Source organism: Sylvia atricapilla, chromosome 8 (assembly GCF_009819655.1).
Source record: "Sylvia atricapilla isolate bSylAtr1 chromosome 8, bSylAtr1.pri, whole genome shotgun sequence".
Lineage (NCBI taxonomy): Eukaryota > Metazoa > Chordata > Aves > Passeriformes > Sylviidae > Sylvia > Sylvia atricapilla.
This window is the reverse complement of record NC_089147.1, coordinates 4,738,713-4,759,337: the sequence shown is the minus strand read 5'-3', so window position 1 is coordinate 4,759,337 and position 20,625 is coordinate 4,738,713. Positions and strand designations below refer to the sequence as shown.

The following is a 20,625-nucleotide window of genomic DNA, read 5'->3' as shown; positions in this document are numbered from 1 at the left end:
TCGAGTCCAGCCAGATAGCAGCACTCACTGTAGCCTCTTGGAAGCAGAAACAAAAGCTTTTCTTTGAGGTGCTGTGGGTTTTCCCAGAATGATTTTTTTTTCCCCACCATTTTTCCCCTGTTGCTCCTTTTCCCAATATGGTTTTTTTATTTTTTCCCCCTGTTGCTCCTTTAGTCTGTCAGATGCGTGTCCCCTCTCCCTACACTTATCTAAAATTTTGGAATGGTTAAAACGCATGCCATGAGCACCGTGGCACTCAGACTGGGAACATACTTCGCAGAGTAACAAGCATTTAAATCACCGTGCGTGATGGTGTAACTCCTGAAAGCAGATTATCACCTTCTCAGTGCATGCACTGCATGGCTTTGAAAGCATCGGCGGCACAAAACGGTTGTAATTCTTTGCTTCTTATTCTTTGCTTCTTTATTGACATGAAACAAATAAAACGTTTCCGTTGTTGGCAGCATCGGTAATGAAGGCATCAGCAGCGCAAATCGCAGCCCGGTGTCTCCAGAGGGGACGGGACAGAACGCTGCCGTGCAGGAGCCGGGAGGACAGACACACTCGGATTTCTCTGCCGAAACACGGGAGAGAAGCCTGCCCGTCACACACCGTGCCAAAGAACCTGTCACAGGCAGCGGTGACAAATCACACATTACCCGGGACTGCGACAGAGCACAGCCAGGTGCGGGGAGCGACCGAGGACAGGGATTAGCGCACAATACTGCTGCCTTCACCAAACCCGTGCAGAATGAGCCCAAAACGCCACTCCCTGCATCCTCAGGAACGCAAGGAGCCGCACAGAGGAGCTGGGGTGAACTGGGATGGACCCTGCAGGATGAGCAGCCCCATGGCATGAGGGAGCCCCAAGCCAGCAGCTTTCCCCGGGGTGAAGCAGCAGCAGGTCGGTTGAGTGGCCAGGAGGAGCCAGGAGTTTGGGAAGTAGGTCAGCTGCAGGCAGCAATGCAGCAAGGTAGACAGAACACAGATGGTGGAGAGGGTCTGCTAATGGAAAAGGAAACCTTAATCCCAAATTATCCAGCAACAGGAGGCTCAGACAGTGAAAAATTTGGAGCAGTTGTGGATGCTCAGGGCTTCGCTGAGGTCTGTCATCTACAGATGGGGGCTGAAACAACAGCTACAGGGAATGAGGCAAATCCAGCTCTATCTGGAAGCAAAAGGAAGCAATCAGAACTCTGTGCTTTAATGTCAGTTGCCTTCTAGTCCTCAAAATCCCTTCCTGGTACCAAAGCCTGAAGAGCCTTCGAGGGAAAATGTGCCTGGAAATGGCTCTCAATATCCAGCGAGGAGGGAGCAGTGAAAACAGCCTCTGAAAAAAACAAACCCCTTTTCAAAGAGAGCTTCAAAAGGAGGATGAGCTTGTTAGTGCCGAGCATTTCAGTGTGCCTTTATCATTTGAGAGAGAGGAAGAAGAAAAATCAGCTGTCACAACTGAAAGCCCAAAAGAAGCCAATAGCAACGAAATTATAAAAGCTGATGATGTGTCTAGAGAAAGCACCACACTTTCTGAAACAGAAAGCATTATCAGTCCCACCAAGGAAAATTCAGTGGGAGATAAAAGATTATTGGAGGAATATGCATTAAGTACTTCTTTGAGCAGATCCACAGAGCTGTATCAAAAAGAAACGGGGGCGGATGTAACAGCAAGAAAAAATGGAATCAAAACAGAGGATGCACAAGTGTCAGAAACCAGTGAATTACCTGAGGGCTCGAGTGAGGCAGGAAGACAATTTCTGAGCTCTGTTAGTAGCTACCACCAGGATATGGAAAAACCCACTTGGAACACGGTCCTGAAAAATTCACTTTTTTTGAAAACCCTTCAACAGGTGACCTGGGAGAAGAAGGTGGGGGAAAGCCTCTGAATTTAGACAGTAACTTTAAATCACCCCAAGACAATTCCCAGTCTGGTGGTTGTGAACCTGAACAAGAAAAGAGCAAAGAGAAAACAGCTGCCCCAGATGGCCTGGAGAAGTTGGCAAGGGAGGAATGCCCCCGGAGTTTTGATTGGTTTCACACTGAGGCAGAAGGCAAAACTTGGGACCAGTCAGGCTGTGACAGCACTGAAAAGGTTTGTTTGGATGGTGCACACAGTTCACTGCTCCTCCACCCTGGGAACAATCATATTAAGCAGAGTAAGCAGGTTGAGTCCTGGGAAAAGGCTTTTGTTAGAGAAACTGTGCTGGACTCTGAATGCAAAGCTGAGAGTCAAGAGAAGCCTGAGAGCTCCAGCAAGTCGGGAGAAAGTGCAAAAATGCCTGAATTAAAACTCGATCTCCAGGCCTTAAGTGAGTTGTCAGGGACTATGGGACAAACCAAGGAGGTCACAGGCTCTGGAAACCAAAGAACAGAACAGTCCCATCCCCAAAGCACCTCACAGAGATCCAGAGCAGGAACCTGCAGCTGCACACAGCAGTGCTGGGGATGGAAATCAAAATGAGGATGCTCGACAAGAGAAGCATCAAACTGCAGAGAAAAGTTCTGTGGAGGATGAAGATTTGGCTCAGAAAAGTAAATGTAAATTGGATGTGCAAGCTCAGCTGGAGCAAGTGGCTGCAGAAAGTCACAGAAAACACAGATGGCTCATTCAGAACCCCCCAAAACTGCAGTCAGCACTTCAGGACTTACTGATCACCAAGTTCACATGGAGGAAAGGGGTGACAGCCACATCACTGCAGACAGCTGCTCCCCTGAGAGGGGCACATGCAGCTCTCCAGAGGTCCTGGAGTGCAGTATCGGAGAGGGGCAGGAAAATAAAGGTGTTCCAGCAGCTCTTCCCCAAGCAGAGCAGTCACTGTGTGCTGCTGGTGGCAGTGGCTGGAGCTCAAATACAGCTCTTGACCAGCAGGAGCCCCAGAGCAGCCTGACAGCTGTCAGGAGAGCAGATGAGCAGCAGCACAAAGGAAGGGCACCACAACCTGAGCCTCTGGACAGAGATAATCACAGCAACTTACCACAAATACCTCTGCACCTTTCCAACAACCCTGACAAACCATCCTCTGTGCCAGCACCGCCCCAGTGTGGCTCTGACAGGCCACAAGAAGAGGACAAGGATGACAGCAGCGCTGAGGACGGGAGCAAACACGGGCAGAACGCTTCTGGTGTGACGGCACTTAGTTTGCGAGATTGCAGCGAGCAAAACAAAACCCATCTGAAGGCAGAAGAGAAGTGCTGCAGTCAGCAAAACCCCAGCAAGCCCGAGCAGGGTGATAATTCTTTGATCTCAGCAAGGCAGCATGAAGCAGCATGTCAGAGAGACACGTTTTGTCGAGAACTTGAAAAGAATGAGCAGCCAGGCAGTGTGTGCAGGAGAGAGGATAATTTGGTGAAAGCTCTGCTGCTGCTGCTGCTGTAAACACTCCTGCAGGGACACAGGACTCAGCAGTGCCACTAACATGTCACAGGCTTTGCCAAGAGATACAGAAATAGCACATACTTCTGAGAAAAATGATCCCCGAATATCTCGTCCAGAAATGCAAAGGAAAATGCCATTAATGACGAAAAACTCAGAAAATATCCCGACTGCTGATGGAGGAATCATCCGGGAAGATGGAAACGTGGATATGAGTTGTGAGGACAGTGCTTCTGTCCCAGAAACAAGCAATAAAAGCCTGATACAAGTCCAGGGGCACAAGGATCCCTTCACCATTACAGGCACACAGGGAAGAAATGCCCACTGATAACTCACTTAAATCCAGCTGCATTCGAAATGCAACAGAGCAGCCTGGTTATTGTCAAGCAGATTTTACAATTTCTGCACTCAGCCATCCCAGCCAGCAACCTGGAAACAACACGGACAGGGGCACTGGGGGGGAATCCCTAAATAATGAGCAGGAAGTTGTAGCATCCCAAAATCTTAGAAGGAAACTCCAATTTGCAGGGTCCCCCAGGTCCTCAGGTGTCAGCACCCTTAGGCCCCTCACCCAGGGTAAGCACGGGTAAAGCAGCAAATTCAGAAGAGAGCTCTGCAGGCAATATGTGTGTGAGTGAAAAAGACTGTCCAGACCAAAGTTTTCAGGGTGCTGGAGACAGAATTTTTGCCCTGTCAGAGACTTTGAATGTAGGGCAGAGAACTGGAAACTTATCACATTCAATTGTGAGAAGCTGAAGAAAGAGATCTCTGCAATTAAATCCAAAAAAACAAAAAGTGAGCCAACTTCAAAGAACAGCAAAGTGACAGTTCAGCAGAGTCTCTGTTAGCACTCCCTACTCCAGAAGGGAAGCTGCTGAGCCTTTCATCATCACGAGAAGGCTGTAATGAGGAAATTGCAACCAATATCTGCGTAGATGACAAGTACAGTAAGATCTTAGAGAAACCTGGGAATTCAGAAAAAATGGGGAGCTTTCAAAACAGAATAATAACATAACCAGGGCAGACATCAGTGTCTCTGAGCAGTCTGCAGAGAACTCTGGAAGGGAGCATGAGGCTCTGACTTGCAGCTCTCTGGACATTGGCTCCAGCATCCCAGACTTCAGGGAGCACATCAGCCAGATTTTTAAAAAAACTGTCCACAGCACACTGAGTGCTGAATTACCCCAGCGTCTAGCTGAAAACCATGCAGGCTTCAAGCAGAGTCCAGCTGCCAAGGACACAGCAGAACTCTGTGGTGCTGAGAACTTTTCAGAACCAAACGAGGTGGTCAAAGGAGCTCCCGAGGGCGCCTCAGAAGCAGAGGGGCAAGAGGTGTCTTTAGCTACTGAGATTTCCTGCAAAGCTGCCGAGGGCAAATCTCTGCAACAGGAAAACACAGTGGCGAGCTGCCACCAGCAAGTCTCCAGGACACTGAGGAAAGCAGGCAGCCCCCTCTGTTTAGAAGAGGTCCCTAGCTTGGATGGCACTCCATCTGCTGAACGAGCTCTGGAAAATCTGCAAAATCCAGGCAAACCCACTGAGGGCAGTGAGATGGAAAGAGAGGAAGGAGTGTGTGCTGGTGGCACTGATCCTGCAGCGCTAATAAGCTTAGAGATAAAGCAGCAAGGAGCAGCTTCATTTGATGGGGCAGCAGCTGAGAACTCCCCTGCGTGCTCCGGCAGCCAGCAGCGACCCACCAGAGCTGTTGTCTCTGCAGGTGATGAACAGGGGAGGGACGTGGAAGATGCTGCTGCCACAGAGGGAAATAACTTTATTCCAGAGTGCAATGCAGAACCAGTTCCTCGAAGAGGATGTGAGTTTCCTACTGCACAGTGCCGGGATCCTAAGCCAGATGAACAGGAGAGAAGTGAGCAGGGTGATGCAGACCTTGCCAAGCATCTCTGACATGGCAGCTTCAACTCTTGTCCCAGGATCTTACAACCACGAAAACTGCCAGACAATTTCAGTGTGCCACCCGAGGAAAAGCAGGAGGCAAACACTCACAGCAATTTTGTGCATGGCATCAAGTCTCGGAGTGACCTGCAGATGACACAGGACGAAGCAGTAAATAGGAAACGCTCGGAAACATCGGGGAATTCTCGAGATTCACAGCAAGAACAGAAAGTGACCATGCATGGGTTAATAGATTACTTAAAAACTGAAGTAAGCCAGGATGATTGCTTGCAAACTGACTGTAAACTAGAATCTGGCAGGACAGCTGAGGGAGACGTGAAAGAGAACAGTGACACAGTGTTAAGCACAGCAAGGACAGGTGATGAAAAAAGTGGAGACATCCCTGAAACTGGTACTGCAAGGATGTTAGTCACTGCTGAGGGAGAATCAGCTATAAACGCCAGCACTGAAGAGCAGGAGGCAGACCTGACAAAATCACTCTCCAGCTCTCCCTGTGCTGGAGCAGGGTGAGCATTCTGCACGTGCAGGTCTCACTGCTGCTGAAAATCAGCCAAGCAAGAAGAATTCAGAAGAGGAAAGCTCCCTCCACGATGCCAGAGGAAAGCTATCACTGCTTGCATTAACTGAGCCTAAGAACCTTGACCTCAGTGAACTTCAAGCCATGGCTGTGGCAGGATTACCCACTGAAAGGTATTTACTTTGAATTACTACGTGAAATGGTTGGCAGGAGCCCAGGGCTGGAGAGGGGTGCAATTTTCCAGGCAGGTGCCCGTTGTCTGGGCAGTTTGGGAGGGCACGTCACTTACTCTGTTCTTAACTTTATCTTAAATATATGTTGCTTCTAAATGTGGATTACATGAGAGAAAAAAAAAATCTTTGTAAGGACAGAGAGGTCCTGAAAGCTGAGGAGCACAGTTCTGAGCTGTTCCATCTGCTGGGCCAGATCCCTGCCCTCACCTGTGTGGATCTGCTTACGCTTCCCAGTGTTCTCACCTCATTAGCCTGAAGTTAGGCATACAATTGCACTTCCTAGCCTTAAGTTAGGAGACTTTTGCCTCAGTTTTGGTGACCCAGTTAAATGAGACCTGCAGCATTCACACGGTGTAGTGCAGTGTTTAAAAACAAGCCTACAGAGTAACCCAATTACTCACAGTTAGTTGTCTGGGCCTCCCTCTTATCCTCCTGTACAATATAATTGCACTGACAGTGCCTTTGATCACCGTGTTATTCAGTGCTTCTAATGACATGGAGTTGTTTCAGATGTGAATTCTTCTGAGCCAGGACTTGTGGAGCCTCAGAGTTGCTTTTTTGGTTTTATTTATTTTTATTTTCCAAACCTAGCAGTAACTGCTTTAATAAAGTTAAGACTTTTTTTTTTATTCTTTTTTTAATGAGCTTCTGCTTTGCTGTTTGAACTCCTAGTTGCTATGCAGTTAATTCAGGATAACTATGATCTCAGAACAGGTGATTTACCTTTATCTGACCATGTCACTGCTTCCTCTGTAACCTCAGAACTTCCTTGCACAATGTCCCTCTCTTTTCTGCACAGAGGAGGCAGCGATGGCTGAGACAACAGCAGAGCACAGGGCTACAGGGAAAAGCTAAACTATATCAGACAGTGCCAGTGAATGGTCTGCAGAGGTGGAATCCTTCTAAGGAATCCCAAAAACATAGATTTTTGGCACTAACTGACCAATGAGGAGCAATGTTCCAGTGCCACATTCCTTCAAGGCTGAGGTAATAAAATCATATTGTAAATGAAGATACCTGGAATGGTTCAGTTGTGGTGAGGAGTGGGGGAGTTCTGCCTGCTGTATGTGAGGCTGGGATGGAGGCTGAATGTCATCTAATTGCGTGAGCAGAATGGATATTAGAAAAATATTAGGAGTGTTGGAAACCAGGACAGCTCTATGACTTTCCCTTGAAGGATCTGTGTATAAAATGACAAGGAAATCAGACCCTGTTATTTGAGGTCCTTTCTTTTTGGGTTGCTCCTTTATAGGATGAGAAGCTTCACAGGGGGTAGGTCTGAAATTCCCAAACAAATTGCTGGGCTGGCTCAGGAGCCACAGGGGACTCTGGGCACTGCATAAGTCTGTGCATGTGTTTCACATCAGGGTGGGTATCATACTTGAAATAAATACCTGTGGCAAAGGGCAGGGCTCTTGAAACAGCTGCTGACAATTCACGGAGTAGTTGCTTAATGCTTGCATATGCTTCAAGAATTCATTATCACCTGTTTTTCCAGCGTGAGGGTTTGCATCAACAGGCAGCTGCTCACTTTGGACTGAGGCTGTCCAAAAGGCTGAAACACTAGGGGCTCTCAGAGGAGCCTCTGCTCTGGTCAGGCTTGGGTTTAGAGCAATATGCATTTATATCACAAAAAACAAGAAGCAGAGAGCATTAGCTGAGCTGGCTGGTCTGTCTCCATCAGGTCCAATGCACTGATCAATCCAGTTTTCCTCTGAGATTAAAACTGAGTTGGTTTGTAGCATGAAATTTCAAGGTGTGTCCCATATGCTCTGTGTGTCAGCCACAAACCCTTGAGTGCTTTGCAGTGGTTTCTTGCCCTGTCATCCTTCCAGAGGATAAACTACTACAGCCTCACAAAATGGGTGCACCTTTCTAAGAGCTGTCTGTGAGGATATGGAGCTGATAAAAACTCCAGGGAGAAAGGTTCCTCCCCCAGCTCTCAAATATCAATACCAATAAGAAGTAAATTATGTTTAGGAGAAGGAGATGGTTCTGGGAACCCTTCAGAACCTTCTTACTGAGGAGGAGAAGGTTCTGAATTATTCCAGCTTTGTTTTCTTCCCCTTCCACTGCTTCTGTATAACTCCCTCTCTCACAAGATCCCTTATGTTGAAACCCCACTGAACTGTGCACGAGGGGGGAAAGTTGTGTGATCCGACTCTTAAATTCCTGTTGGGATTTCTTCCTGGAGGGGAAATAGAGGAATTTCTTCCCTTTGTGGCTATGCCCTGGGAGGAGCATAGGTCCTGAGATGAACAGTGAATCCAAGCACTGCCTGCAGTGATTCCTGCCCCCCCACCTTTAGTGGGGCAGCTCTGGTCAACTGATGAGGAGAGCCCTTGTGTCTGCAGGCAACAGCACAGCACCAGTCACTTCCCTTCAAATCTGCAGTAAAAGGACATTCATTCACTTTTGGAAAGGAGATTATGGCTGAAGCCACACTTCCTTGTGGAACTACAGCTTGCTGATAGCAGAAGGAGGGAGAGTTGGATTTTGTCTGTCAGCACTGAAAAAGACAAAAAACCAAACCAAAGCAAAAACCAAAACAAAAACAAAACCAACCAAAAAAACCCAAACTTATTTTGATGCTTTTAACTCTCTTTACCAAGTCAATAACAGAAAACCTGTATTTCTAATGGCCACATTTGGGCATCCAAATGTCACTACTCTCACGTATTTGGGCATCCATTTGCTTCATTTTCTGTCTGAGGTTTACTCGGAATGAAATCAGAACTTGTGTTGTTTTTTTTTTTTTTTTTCTCCTTTTGCAATGGATACCCACATGCGTGTAATGTAACCCAGATATTTGTAATGTAACCCACACATCTTTTGGAGGGAGAATGGAGGTTCCTGTATGCACAGGGAGTCCTTAAGTCCCTGAAATGCTCCTGTTTGCACCATGGAGTGTGACAGATGTTGAGCAGAGCATGGAATAAAATTGAAAATGATGGCAAAATGTTGGGGATGTTTAGAGGTGGGCTGGATTTTTTGATAAGCTGTTGTAGCTCAACTGGCTGGCACATGCAAGCTGCCATTGTCTCTTGGAAGAAGTTCTGAGGGAGTTTTCTGGAGGGGAGGCTGTGAAGTCATTCCCAGATGTGCAGGTACAGAGAGCACATTGCCTGTGTTGGCTGATTTGCTGCTTTGGCAGAACGCTGAGTTTGTTCACAAGCCTCTGGGTGTTCCAGGCTCACAGAGATGCTCAGGGGCTCAGCTGGGCTCTCAGGGACGAGCTCAGAGAGCTGTAAACTCACTGCAAGTGTGACAGCCATGCTCTGAGAGAATTCAGAGTTCTGCTGCATTGACTCCCATCACTTATCCAGCAAAACAATATTTTTATCTGGGAAGCACATGGCAGCAGTTGCACAGCAAAACTGCTTCAAAACATTGCTTATGTCCTCTGCACAGGTCAGACAAGATCTCTAAAGTTGGCCCAGACATCCTTTTGGATTTGCTTCATTCTTTGTTCTTGCCATCAAAAATTGGCAAGTTCAGTAACTCCAAAAAGAATGTTCACTCCTTAGTAAATATGACTTGGTCTTTTTTTTTCTTGTCTGCATGACAAATACAGTATTAAATATTTTAACAGTCTTGCTGGATGAGGTGGGGAATGTAGAACTGCTTTTCAGATCAGGCAAGTGGGTTTTGAGCACGAAGGCTTTGTTTTGTTAGCTGAAAACAAGAGTTTGGAGTTAAAAGGAAACTTGTCAAAACACTGATTATGCAGCTCTTATTTTCCTGTTTTTTAACTTCAAAATCAATTCAGGTGTGTAGCACCTCGGGCTCACAAGAGAAAAGTGGCTGGAGGTGATTTACACATAAATGAAATGCACAAAATGAATCCTGCCCTTCTTCCTTTGTATCTATCTGAATTCTTTCTCTTTATTTTCCTCCTCTCTTACTGTCATTGTTATCCTTAGTAGGTGCAGCTGTTGGTACAGTTGTGCCTTTGGAGATGCCTGCAGGCCTGAACTAAATTAACAGGATGGGCAGTTCTGTGGGAATTTCATCTGTCTGGAGTCTGAGATATTTAAGCTTGGTATTTTTCTATTCAGAGAGGAGTAAAAATTAGGATAACTTTGCTTTTACAGCAGACATCTCCCATTGCTTTCTAGGAAGTGAAAGGGAGTTTTGCCAACTACTCTCATGACCAAGCTGACCTCTGGTTTAGGCAGCTCTAAGTATTTATGAAATTTTTAAAGTATTTATAAAATGCTGGTGGATAGTATGCTCTGTTGTATTCAAAACACATTCCAGTGAAAAGCCAGGTCTGTGAGACCATGCCACACCCTCACAAAGTAGGCATGGACACAGATGGGTGAGAGAAGAGCTGCTGTTTTCACACACTCCTTGGTTTCTCAAGACATTACATTTATTAATCAAACACCGGAATTGCTGGAGGAAATCCAGCACGGACACTGCCGTGCTTTGTCCAATGTCGGAAGGGAGTTTAGCATCATTTTTTGCTTTCTTTCCTCATTAAATAAAAAATTCTTTTCAGATTACTTCCTTTTTTTTTTTTTTTCCCTAATTAGATTTCCCCAGATGTATTTTTCAACCTTGCTTCTTCCAAGTATTCCTCCTGTTTTCTCAAAATCATTTCTGCATCTTACAGATCCCCTGTTTCCTCTCTGTTCCAACACAGTATCTTCTGCCTTCTGGAAAATTGGATATACTGTGGAGCTTCTTCCATGGCCCCTGTGTCTAACAGAATATGCAAGTAGGATAGCCCCAGCTTTGAACCCCGTGAAGGGCATCTCTGAAAACAGCAATTACAGACACAGGGATGTATCTGAAGAGCTACAACTCCATAGTTCTTACATCAACTTCTTCTTCTCTTCTTTCCTCTTTTCTTTCATGTTGATTCTTTGGAGCCTATCTTATCGATTCCAGGTGTATGGAAATCCCCAGACGCATGCTAAAAACAAGAGGGGATTTCTTAGTTGTTGCAATTCCTTAACAACTGGACACCCTGGAAAAATAATTTTAAAATGTTATATGGATCCATTTGAGCCTGTTCATCTACATTCACCTCACAGGTTAATTTTTTCAGCGGAGTCTCTTTGGCCTAAAAGAAGTTCTCCCTCTCAAATTGCAGTAACAAGCGCAGAAATGTTAATTGCTGCGATCAAAGGTGTAATTGTTCTGGATTCTAAAGTCCCTGTGAAATGCTGGTTGCCACCATTCTGTGCTGTGGGAAGGACCAGCCCTGGAATGTCATGGTAATCTCCTTCTCCCTGCTGAAATGTGCTCAGCACCTCCTCTGTGTTCAGCCAGGCTCAATCCTTCCCTCTTCCCCACCTCCCCCTCTTTGGGAATCCACCGTCCTCAGCGAAATAACCCAGCTGTCCAAAAGTGCCCCAGGACTCCACGAGGTGTTTCCAATTTGATTGCACTAATTGACCTGCTTTCCCTCTCGGTGCATTCCTTTCCAGACAGCTGGGAGGCTGCAGCCTGCCCTTAGAGTGGGTAAATGCTGCCCCAAAAATCTGTGCCCCACTGGGGTGATCCCAGTAAAGGACTTGGTCCTGATCCTCTGGCAGGTCAGCCAGGGAGAATTCTGCCCTGACCTGTCATCCTTCTGCACCCAAGCCATCCTACAAGCACTATACCCACAGGTGTCCAGCTCTGCTTAAATAAGAGGGGTGTCCAGGGGTTTCAACAGATTAAAAAATCAAATTAGGAAGACAGGCTGTATGTAGACAATTAGGATTTAAGTGATTCATTCCCAGCCTCCAACTCGTCAGTCTTGGCTTCTCTTTGTCCATGGTGCTCTGAAAAACATGGAGCACGTGCTCCACGAAACTCATCAAAAACTGCCTTTTTTTTAAAAAAAAAATTCTTCTCCAGACTGTTTTCCCTAGCTGCTTTGGCTAATGAAACACAAACAGTGTAATCAATAAAGCCTTTTTTTTTTTTTTTTTTTTAAGGAACTAAAGAGCTTATGTAAAATCTTTGGAATTTGTAACCATGATAACATTGTTATGCTCTCCTAGCTGATAGAAATATCAAAGCCAGCTAAGAATAACTCCGCAGCAGACAGAGAAGATTGGATTTGTTTCCTGGAATGGAAGCAAAAAGCATGAATACATTGCTCAGTTACTAACAACTAAGGAAAAAAAATAAATAGACACTTAAAAATTCCATTTCCCCTTCCTAACAATGTCATGAAATGACTCAAAATATAGCGTTAGTTTTGCCAATATTTAAAAGTCTCCAAGATTTTCCACTTCTCTTTTTTATTCTTTTTGAATGTTGTGATGGTACATGAAACTTATGTCTATCATCTCCAGATCTGTTCTTCTGGTAGAAACTCCAAATGAATTTGGGTTGCTAGAGAAGATGTCACTGGAATTAGTGAGGCTTGAGTCTAGCCTCAGGGTTTTCTAAAAACCAATCTTAACTGGAAATTTGCAAACAGCAGTTTCCCATCACTTTCATCCTCCAAGATGTGATGGGTTAACACTAAACTTCCCTTTAGATTCAGGTGAAGTCTGGGAATTTAAAGAGACAGCCATCCTAAAGCCTCTCCAGTAAAAATTGCTGAGAATGCACAACCTAATTTTCAGCCACCACAAATGATGGTTGTGGGCAATTTGTATGTGGAAAGTAGTGGAAATATAAAGTTCAGGTGTTTGTTACAGGCTTGGTATCCCAGCCAAGCTGCTCTGCAGTTAATTGGGTCTGTGGTTTTGCAGAGTGAATGATTGAGAACCTCTTAGGAAATGGAAGCAAGAAACTCCTCTTTCATCTAAACAAACTGAAATACATTTATATGGATTTTTTTTTTTTTGCAGAAGGGTCTCAAAATGGGCAAGAAGAACAATTTAAAATCACACATACATTTTTTGCAAGGGTATGTAGTGATAGGTCAAGGGAGAATGGCTTTAAAATGAAAGAGAACAGGGCTAGATTGGATATAGGGAAGAAATTCTTCTCTGAAGGTGGTGAGACCCTGGCACAGGTTTTCCAGAGAAGCTGTGGCTGCCCCATGGATCCCTGGAAATGTCCAAGAGCAGGTTGGACAGAGCTTGGAGCAGCCTGAGACAGTGGAAGGTGTCCCTGCCCATGGCAGAGGGGGTGGCTTCCTATAAATATCCCTTCAAACCATTCCGTGATTCCATGATTTACATTTTTAAAAGTGTCCCTCCACAGTGTGTGCCATCCTGATGCTTTCTGGACTTTCTTGCAGCAGTTCTTACTGGTTTCATGTTCACTGTTTGCCAATTTAGTGCAGTGGTCTGAGTGTTTACCGTTTTCCCTCTGTGAGACAGGATCAGGAGAAAAGCAAAGCAGGCCCAAACCTAAAGGGTACAAAGATGGATTTATTAACACACACTGAAAGAAGAAAATGAGAATCAGAATCAGGTTCCCTGGGAGTCAGGGCAGGGTCTGGACTCTGGCACAGCCATCCTGTGGGATGTCTCCTGCTCCCAGTCCTTCTCATCAGCCACTCTGGTCCAGCTCTGGTCTGGGGAGAAACCTTTTGCAAGGCTTGGCATGTCCTTGATGTTCCCCAGCCAGCCCTGCCCTGTCCTTGTCTATTATCTCTTATTTCCCTGTTGATTTTCAGCCCGTTCCCTCTGCACTCCCCAAGCCCAGGGGACACCTGAGGGACACCTGAGGGACACCAAGGCAGCTCAGGCACACCTGAGCACGCTGTTCCTGCTGTTTCAGCCTCTCAGGTTCCCACGTTTCAATAGCAGAGGGCACTGGGAGACAACTGGAAATGTTTCTGTGCCAAAGGTGGGTTGAAATCGCTTCACAGTAGGTCAAAGGGTTTTGGCGCAGCAAAAGGCTAAGGAATAAGCAGGTAGAGAGGCCTGGTGTTTGAGAAAAATGAGAATTTATTCCAAAATGCTCAGTTTGGTTCTGCTAGCAGGAACACGGCTTGTCTGTGGCCACAGCTTTGGGCCAGACTGCTGCTCGTAAAGAAAATAAAAGTTTATTTTAATGACTCGTCCTCTTTCCAGGGTTTCCCTCCCCCCCAGGGCAGTTATACCTGCAGAAGTTATTTGTTAAATGGCTTCCAGATGGCAAAAGAGGTTAATTCCCCCCAAAATGAGGGGGGACTGGATCCTTGTATACCTGTATTAAAAATCACAGTAAATTTTTCCATGCCTGGTATCCTACTGCTTGGGAAGCAGGATATGATAGAGATGCTCTCCCCAGCAAGTTTTAACTCTGAGGCTCATCTTAATTCTTGCTGTCAGAGTGGGTGCTACTGGCTCCAATTCCTGCAACCTGGTGAGCTCTCCCCATACCACACACAGTGTTTTGCCCAGGAAAAGCCGTGTCCTGCAGCCCAAATGATACTCCACATCTTCCAGCATTTTAACCCATTACAGTGCTTGATTAGAGGATCATTTGGTGTAGTCTTCTATTGCCTGTACAGGTATCTGAACTGCTAAAAGCAGCAATGAGCACGTGGAGGGCAAATCCATGTCGTCTTCTTTCAGACTAGATGGGAAAGCTCTCCTCTAACATAAAATTTACCTGAACAAAAAACCTGTTGCCTCCTTTTGCTTAGAGAAGATCAGGCAAGGGCTAGAAGTAGAAACGGTTAACTTTTTTTTTTTTTTAACAAAGAGTTAAAAAATTAAAATTGAATAATTTTGACCCTTGCAGGCCAGTAATGAATGGATGCTTTGAGAAGTCCATGAGGTATCATTATTGTACCTTAACACTGAAAGGAGATGCACAGTCCTGTGAAGGGCTGGACTGAGTTCTGAAGAGGATGTGCTGGTTTTGTCCCTCAAGATGTGGCTTCAACCACAGCTGAAGAGTTTGGAGACATGGAGCCAGCTGGGAAACTAACTCAGCTAAATTGAGTCTCTCAGCATTTTATCTAAAATATCTCGACTGCTTACCAAATGCCCAATCTGCCAACTCTCCTGCCCTGGGAGAGATATCATAAAGCTTCTGGCCATTGTATGTTATAGACATGGTAATGATCTCTCTGGGGAGACACTCAGTTCATTCCTTGGGTGCTGGCAGCTCCTATATGTAATTTGGTGTATCCCCCATGCAGACTTAATTATCTGTAAAGTCCTTCTTTTGTGTTGTAATAAACCCATAGGAAACCCAAGAGATTAAAGGCAGGCAACTAATTAAAACTGCTCCATGTTCTTAGAAATAAAGAAATCTGTAAGAAAACAGGTAAAAACCTATGGAAAGAAACTCTTGAGAAAGCAGGTAAAGGAACTTATAAGAAGGCAGGTAAAGAAATCCATGAGAAAGAAGATGGAGAAAGAAGGTTAGCCTTTAAGAAGGCAGGTAGAGAAACCCATGAGAAAACCTGGGTGACTTTAGGAGCTGGAATTTAACCCAACAATTAAGCTAAGATTAAAAATGGTTTGGTCTAGACGTTTAAAAAACGTTATTTATTTAGCTATGAACCCATAACGCTTCAGTGAAAGGTTTAAAACTTGTTGCCTGCATCCTGAAAACATTTTTAAAAGTTCTACCTAAAAGTTGGGCAAATCACCATTCCTGCCGCCTAAAACTTAAAGAAAAAAAAAAAAAAAAAAAAAAAAAAAAAAAAAAAAAAAAAAAAGAAGGTGAAAAAGTTGCCAAACACCATCAATTAATCCAGGCCCTTCCTAAGTGGCTTTTAGAGTCGGGAGCTGCGTGTGTGCGCTTTAAGCGTTACACACACCGTAACTTAATCTCTCCACATCCACCCCCCTCCTTCCCTCCAGCGGATGGAAACTCCGAAATTCCACCGTAAAACCGAGGGAAGGGGGGGAGGAAAAAATAAATAAAAAAAGAAGCCAAGGCAGGCTTGAGGCCGGCTGCCCGGTGTAGGGGGTGGCTTTTGCCCCTTTTGTCGCGGAGCGCCGCTGCCCCGGGGCCGGCGGGGGAGGACCCGGGCGCGGCACCGCGGCCGCTCCGGCCTTTCCTCGGGGAGCCTCATGGGAGGAGCCTGCGAGCAGCAGCGGCTCCGGGCTCGTCTTGCTCGTATTTGCTGCTCTGGCTGGGCCTTTTGTGCGCTCCCGGGGCCGGGAAGGGAGCGGAGGGAGCGGCGGTGCCGCCCGCGATGGTGGCGGGGCAGCGCTGTCCGAGCGACGGGCCGCTGCTGCCGGCGAGGATGAGCGCTGCTGCTTCTTTCCTGGCCTTGGTAAGTGGGCACTTGTGAAAGTTGGTTTTTTTTTTTTCTTCTTCTTCTTCTTCTCCCCCTCTTTTTTTTTTTTTTTTTTTTTTTTTTTTTTTTTTTTAAGCTTTTAGAAACTGTTTATCCCGCTCGCACAGCGCTGCCTCCTCCAGCTCCGGGTCAGGATTAACTCTCCTTCCCTCTTCCTACCCCACAAAATAATAATAATAATAATAATAATAATAATAAAAAAACACTGGATGGTTTTGTGGCTCCTGTCCCGGTTTGGGGTTTGTGCTGGAGTGAGGAGGAAGATTCGGTGTGTGCTGAGGAATTTCGGCTTCAGGTTTGCCTGCTGGGAACTTGGGGAATTTGGGAACTTTGAAATCCTTCTCCAGTGACACCAGGACGTGACCCAGAGCCCTTCCCAGGCTCTCAGAGTTGCTCCGTGGTGACGTGATGGGCTTTTTTTAATGGTTGACAGTTATTACAGCAAATATGCTTATTCATCCTGTGCAGCCGTCATTTATACTTCTGACACTTTTATGTGGCTTTCTGCTGTCCCTCTTTTAGCTTGCCAGGGAGATAGTGCCCTAACACACGTTTCAGTCCCTTTAAGTATTGTAATGTAATATAATTGTGTTTGGTTACTGTATAACTCAACTTAAGTTTTGATGCGACCGCAGTAACGTAGAATACTCCGGCAGAAGAAAAAAAAAATAAATTCTATTTTGTTGGTACAGCCAGTCAAATCAGTGATCAGTCTGGGTGCGCATGTGACAGAAATGAAGGGATTTCTAAGGAAATAGGGTTGGGTGAGAGAGGAAGTGCCGGCCCTCAGGTAATGTGTGACTGAACACCATCCCCTGCCAAAATAACTCCTCTATCTTGTCAGCCTTTCCACAACCAGTGCCACAAAAATACATTTTCTGAGAATGCCTCTGCATGGTCCCTGCCAGCGCCAGCGCTCTGCTCCCGCTCCAGCAGAATTTTGGGAGATACCTGCGGGCACTGCCAGCTGCTGCACAGCTGGGCTGGCTTTCTGCAGGTGGGGGATTGCCTGCAGGAAGTCTTGTATATAAAAAAAAAAGTGTTTTAATGTCTCCAGAAGCAGCTCCCGCCTTTCTGGTGTCGCTGGGATGGGATTGTGTGGATGGAGAAGGGTCTCCCTGCTGCTGGAAGCACAGCCTGGTGTCCGGAGCTGGGCAGCCACGTGTCACCACATGGACTGTGGCCGGCTGGCAGGTCCCTCCCTTGGGGACAGCTGTGACTCAGGTGCTGCTGCCCCTGGGCTGGGCTGGCTCTGCCTGGCTGCCCCAGGCACCAGCACCCAGACCTGTTCTGCTGATTCCTCGAGTCCTGCTCAGAGGAACACCGTGGAAATCTGGAATAATTCCCCCAGGAGCCACTTCTGGTGTCTTGGTGACAGTGCCTCTTTTCCATAAGTGCAGTTCTGCCGTGCTCTGAGCATCAAACCTCATGTTTCCCCTGTGTGACGGGGTTTTATTTGCTTTTAATTAACACATGCCAGTTCATCTCTTGGATACCTTTATTAGTGTGTTTGCACAGTCCCAGCTCAGCAGGACTCAGCCTGGCCCAGGCTCAGCCTAAATACAAAGTGCTGGTGGCGAGGCACTTAAGGCATAGTTTCTTCTTCAGAGTATGGGATTTGAGAGATTTTTTTCCAAAATCACATATTTAAATGCGTAAGTAGGTCTTTTGTTGGGTTACAAAAGGCAGTGTATTGCCCAAAGCTTGAACTTTAGACTGAGTGCGTTTTTAGCTGGTAGAAGTAAAACCTTGGCTAAATCTAAGCAAAAGTGACCCCCCAGTCGTTGCTGTGTCTGAGCTTTGAAGCTGGTGTATGGACTCATCCTGAGGATGGATGTTCCCTTAGTTTCTTGGCAAATGAGGCCACACTTTCCATTTTAATCTTAGAATCTCATATTTTTCCTGAAATGCTGTTGATATAAATATCAATTTTAAGTTAGTTCATAAGTAGTAGTGTAGAAGATTAAAAAAAAAAGAGGGGTTTGTTTGTTTTTAATGCTTTGCTTGTATCTTATGCAGCAATTCTGAGCTGTTCCCTAAACAAGTTTAGTTTTAGTTAGTGATACCTGTAATGATGATTTCTAATATGAGAGAGAACTTCTTACCTCCTTCTCTGTAGAATCATTGACAGGAGTCACAGTAATCATGGAAATACTTCTAAAGAGCAGAAAGACCAAGGAGGCAGAGAGTTACTGTGACAGGTTATTGTTGGATTTTCTAGACACCAAGTTTATTTCAGTGAATATGGTTAATGTAAGAGATAAGCTGCAAACTAAACTGTGAGCAGATAAAGCTAATATTCCGAAGGAATTAATACAATGGATCAAATTTTATGAGGTACAATGTGTTTGAATGAATGAATTGCAAACTGGTGTAGGTGCTTTTTCCTTTCCAAAGAATTGCAGTGGTAAGGATTTAACAGAAATAGCAAATTCTCTCCGTTTTTTTCTGGGATTGATTAATACTTATTCTTATGTATGGGTCAACTGAGGCTCAAAAAAATTGGACTCTTTGGCCCAAGATGTTAGAAAGGCAAGTATGAAATCTAAAGGATTTTGTTTGTCAGCCTTGCTGTACCCAGTGAGAACATCTTGTGTCCTGAAGAAAACAAACCAGCGGGTGATGAGAGCGCTGAGAGCTCAGTCCTTCCTTGTGGTTGTTGGTGCCATTTTCCAGAGATTTCTGGAGTAAGAGCAGGATCCATAAATCTTGCCGCTATCTCGTTAAAAACAGCCAAATGTTTGGGACTGGGAGATAGCAGAGTTTGAAATGCTGATTGGGTTCCCTTGGAGTAAACTTGGAGCTATTGTTGACTGTTCAAAGGGAGCCACATCCAGCTCTCCTGATTGGAAAAACATGGACAGGGAGAAAATGCCAAGACCCGTAGCTGCCTTCTGTCTCCAGCACCAGTATCAAAGTGTTTTATAACTCTGCTGTGAAAGCAGGGATTTAAGGTCTGCATCTCAGGGATGTCAGGAGGAGAGCAGCAAATAAAACCACCAGGGCACCCAGCACTCTCTGGCTCTGTGTCCATGTGTGCTAGGTTGTGTCCCTGTATGTATCTGAATTTTCTGCCTTGGTTTGAAGCCTTCTTACATAGACAGAGTCAAACCTGCTGTGTTTAAGAAGAAATTAGACAGGTTTATGAAGTTATTTCTCATTCATTCATTGCTATATAATGAATACTGTGGGTCCAGCTTTGCCTGAAACTTGTTATTTGCATACCTGCCTTCTAACAATGACTTGGAAAATCTGTTTTCAAGGCTAAGTAGAGGCCTTAAAAGTGAAATTGTGAAACTCAAGAGCCTAAGGACACTTGATGGGCAGTGTCTTTCTCTTGTGACACTCTAATAACAGACTGAAGCCCGTGGTCTTTGGGCTGCATTTAGTGTGCTCGCTGCAGCTGTTGGTAAGCAACTGCTTGTTAAACTGTGAGCTATTTTCCTTTGCAAACTATTTCAGTCATGCCTGTCATAAGCAGAATTTGGAAGCAGTTTCACGTAGATCCTCTTCCAGGCTCGACCCAGAACCGAGGCAACAGAATGGAAAAAGGCTGGTGGCCTTTTTATGGGGCTCAGGTCTTGAAAGAAATTGGCCTTAAAGGCTGGTGGCTGCAGAGGGGTGACAGCAGGGACCTGGTGGCAGGCACCTGGAGGGCCACAGTCAATTGTGGTGCCCGGGAATGTCACTTGTGGAACTCGTTTGAGCAGCCTGTGGATGGCAGAGCAGGGTGGCTCTGCAAGGAGCAGCTTCTCCATCACCTCCCCAAGCCTGAGTTTCAGGTTACTTTGTCCATAAACTATGGAAATCCCTGTCCAGGAGTTGGTTGTGCAGGAAACATGAGCGGTGGGGAGCAGACACTCCTCACCAGATTGGGGCACAGCATTTCTGCTGCAGTTTGGGTTTGTGCACACTTCCTACGTGTGTGCGGGGAATAAATAGCCTTAGTGCTCTGTCACAGCAAGGAGGAAACCTGCCCATCTCCTCAGTTCGCTCATTATGTGCACAAAAAGGAATTGTGAAGTGCTGTTGTCAAAATCTACTTTCTAAACACTCATTTTAAGGCGAAGCAGAGGGGACACCCCAGTTGCAACTCAGCAATGAATGAAAACCAGTCCCTTTATGATAAGAAAGCAGAGGACTTTAGAACCTGTAAACACCTTGGCTCAAAGTTCCTTACAACAGACAGAGCCCTCAGGTGTGGTTAAACCAGAGAACCTGTGGGTAGTCAATTGCTCAGAGCTCTAATTGTTTTTCCCACATGAACATGCTGCAGAATCCTTTAGATAAAATGTGGGAAGTGTGAGTACATTGAGATGGCAGCCTTCAGTCATTACCAGAATAACGCTGACATTGTTGTAGTACAGTTTGTTTGTTAGGTCTTTTAATTCACAATTAAATTACAGTAAGGGATCATCCAAGATCTCTGGATTTGCAGTTAGGT

General features: G+C 45.6%; 1 protein-coding gene across 1 annotated transcript in view; it reads left to right on the top strand.

Annotated features, from left to right (window-relative positions):
- The first annotated feature begins 837 nt into the window (after nt 1-837).
- The window catches only part of TACC2 (transforming acidic coiled-coil containing protein 2), a 95,148-nt gene continuing 75,360 nt past the window's right edge, over nt 838-20,625 (top strand). The window contains 21 exon segments of the mRNA XM_066323467.1: nt 838-1,211; nt 1,213-1,313; nt 1,316-1,345; nt 1,348-1,788; nt 1,791-2,340; nt 2,342-2,586; nt 2,589-3,338; nt 3,341-3,397; nt 3,400-3,621; nt 3,624-3,653; nt 3,656-3,872; nt 3,874-4,106; nt 4,109-4,171; nt 4,174-4,353; nt 4,356-4,769; nt 4,772-4,823; nt 4,825-5,265; nt 5,267-5,313; nt 5,316-5,751; nt 5,753-5,974; nt 7,379-7,381. Of these exon segments, the coding sequence (XP_066179564.1) occupies nt 856-1,211; nt 1,213-1,313; nt 1,316-1,345; nt 1,348-1,788; nt 1,791-2,340; nt 2,342-2,586; nt 2,589-3,338; nt 3,341-3,397; nt 3,400-3,621; nt 3,624-3,653; nt 3,656-3,872; nt 3,874-4,106; nt 4,109-4,171; nt 4,174-4,353; nt 4,356-4,769; nt 4,772-4,823; nt 4,825-5,265; nt 5,267-5,313; nt 5,316-5,751; nt 5,753-5,974; nt 7,379-7,381 (5,090 nt within the window). The 5' untranslated portion in view covers nt 838-855.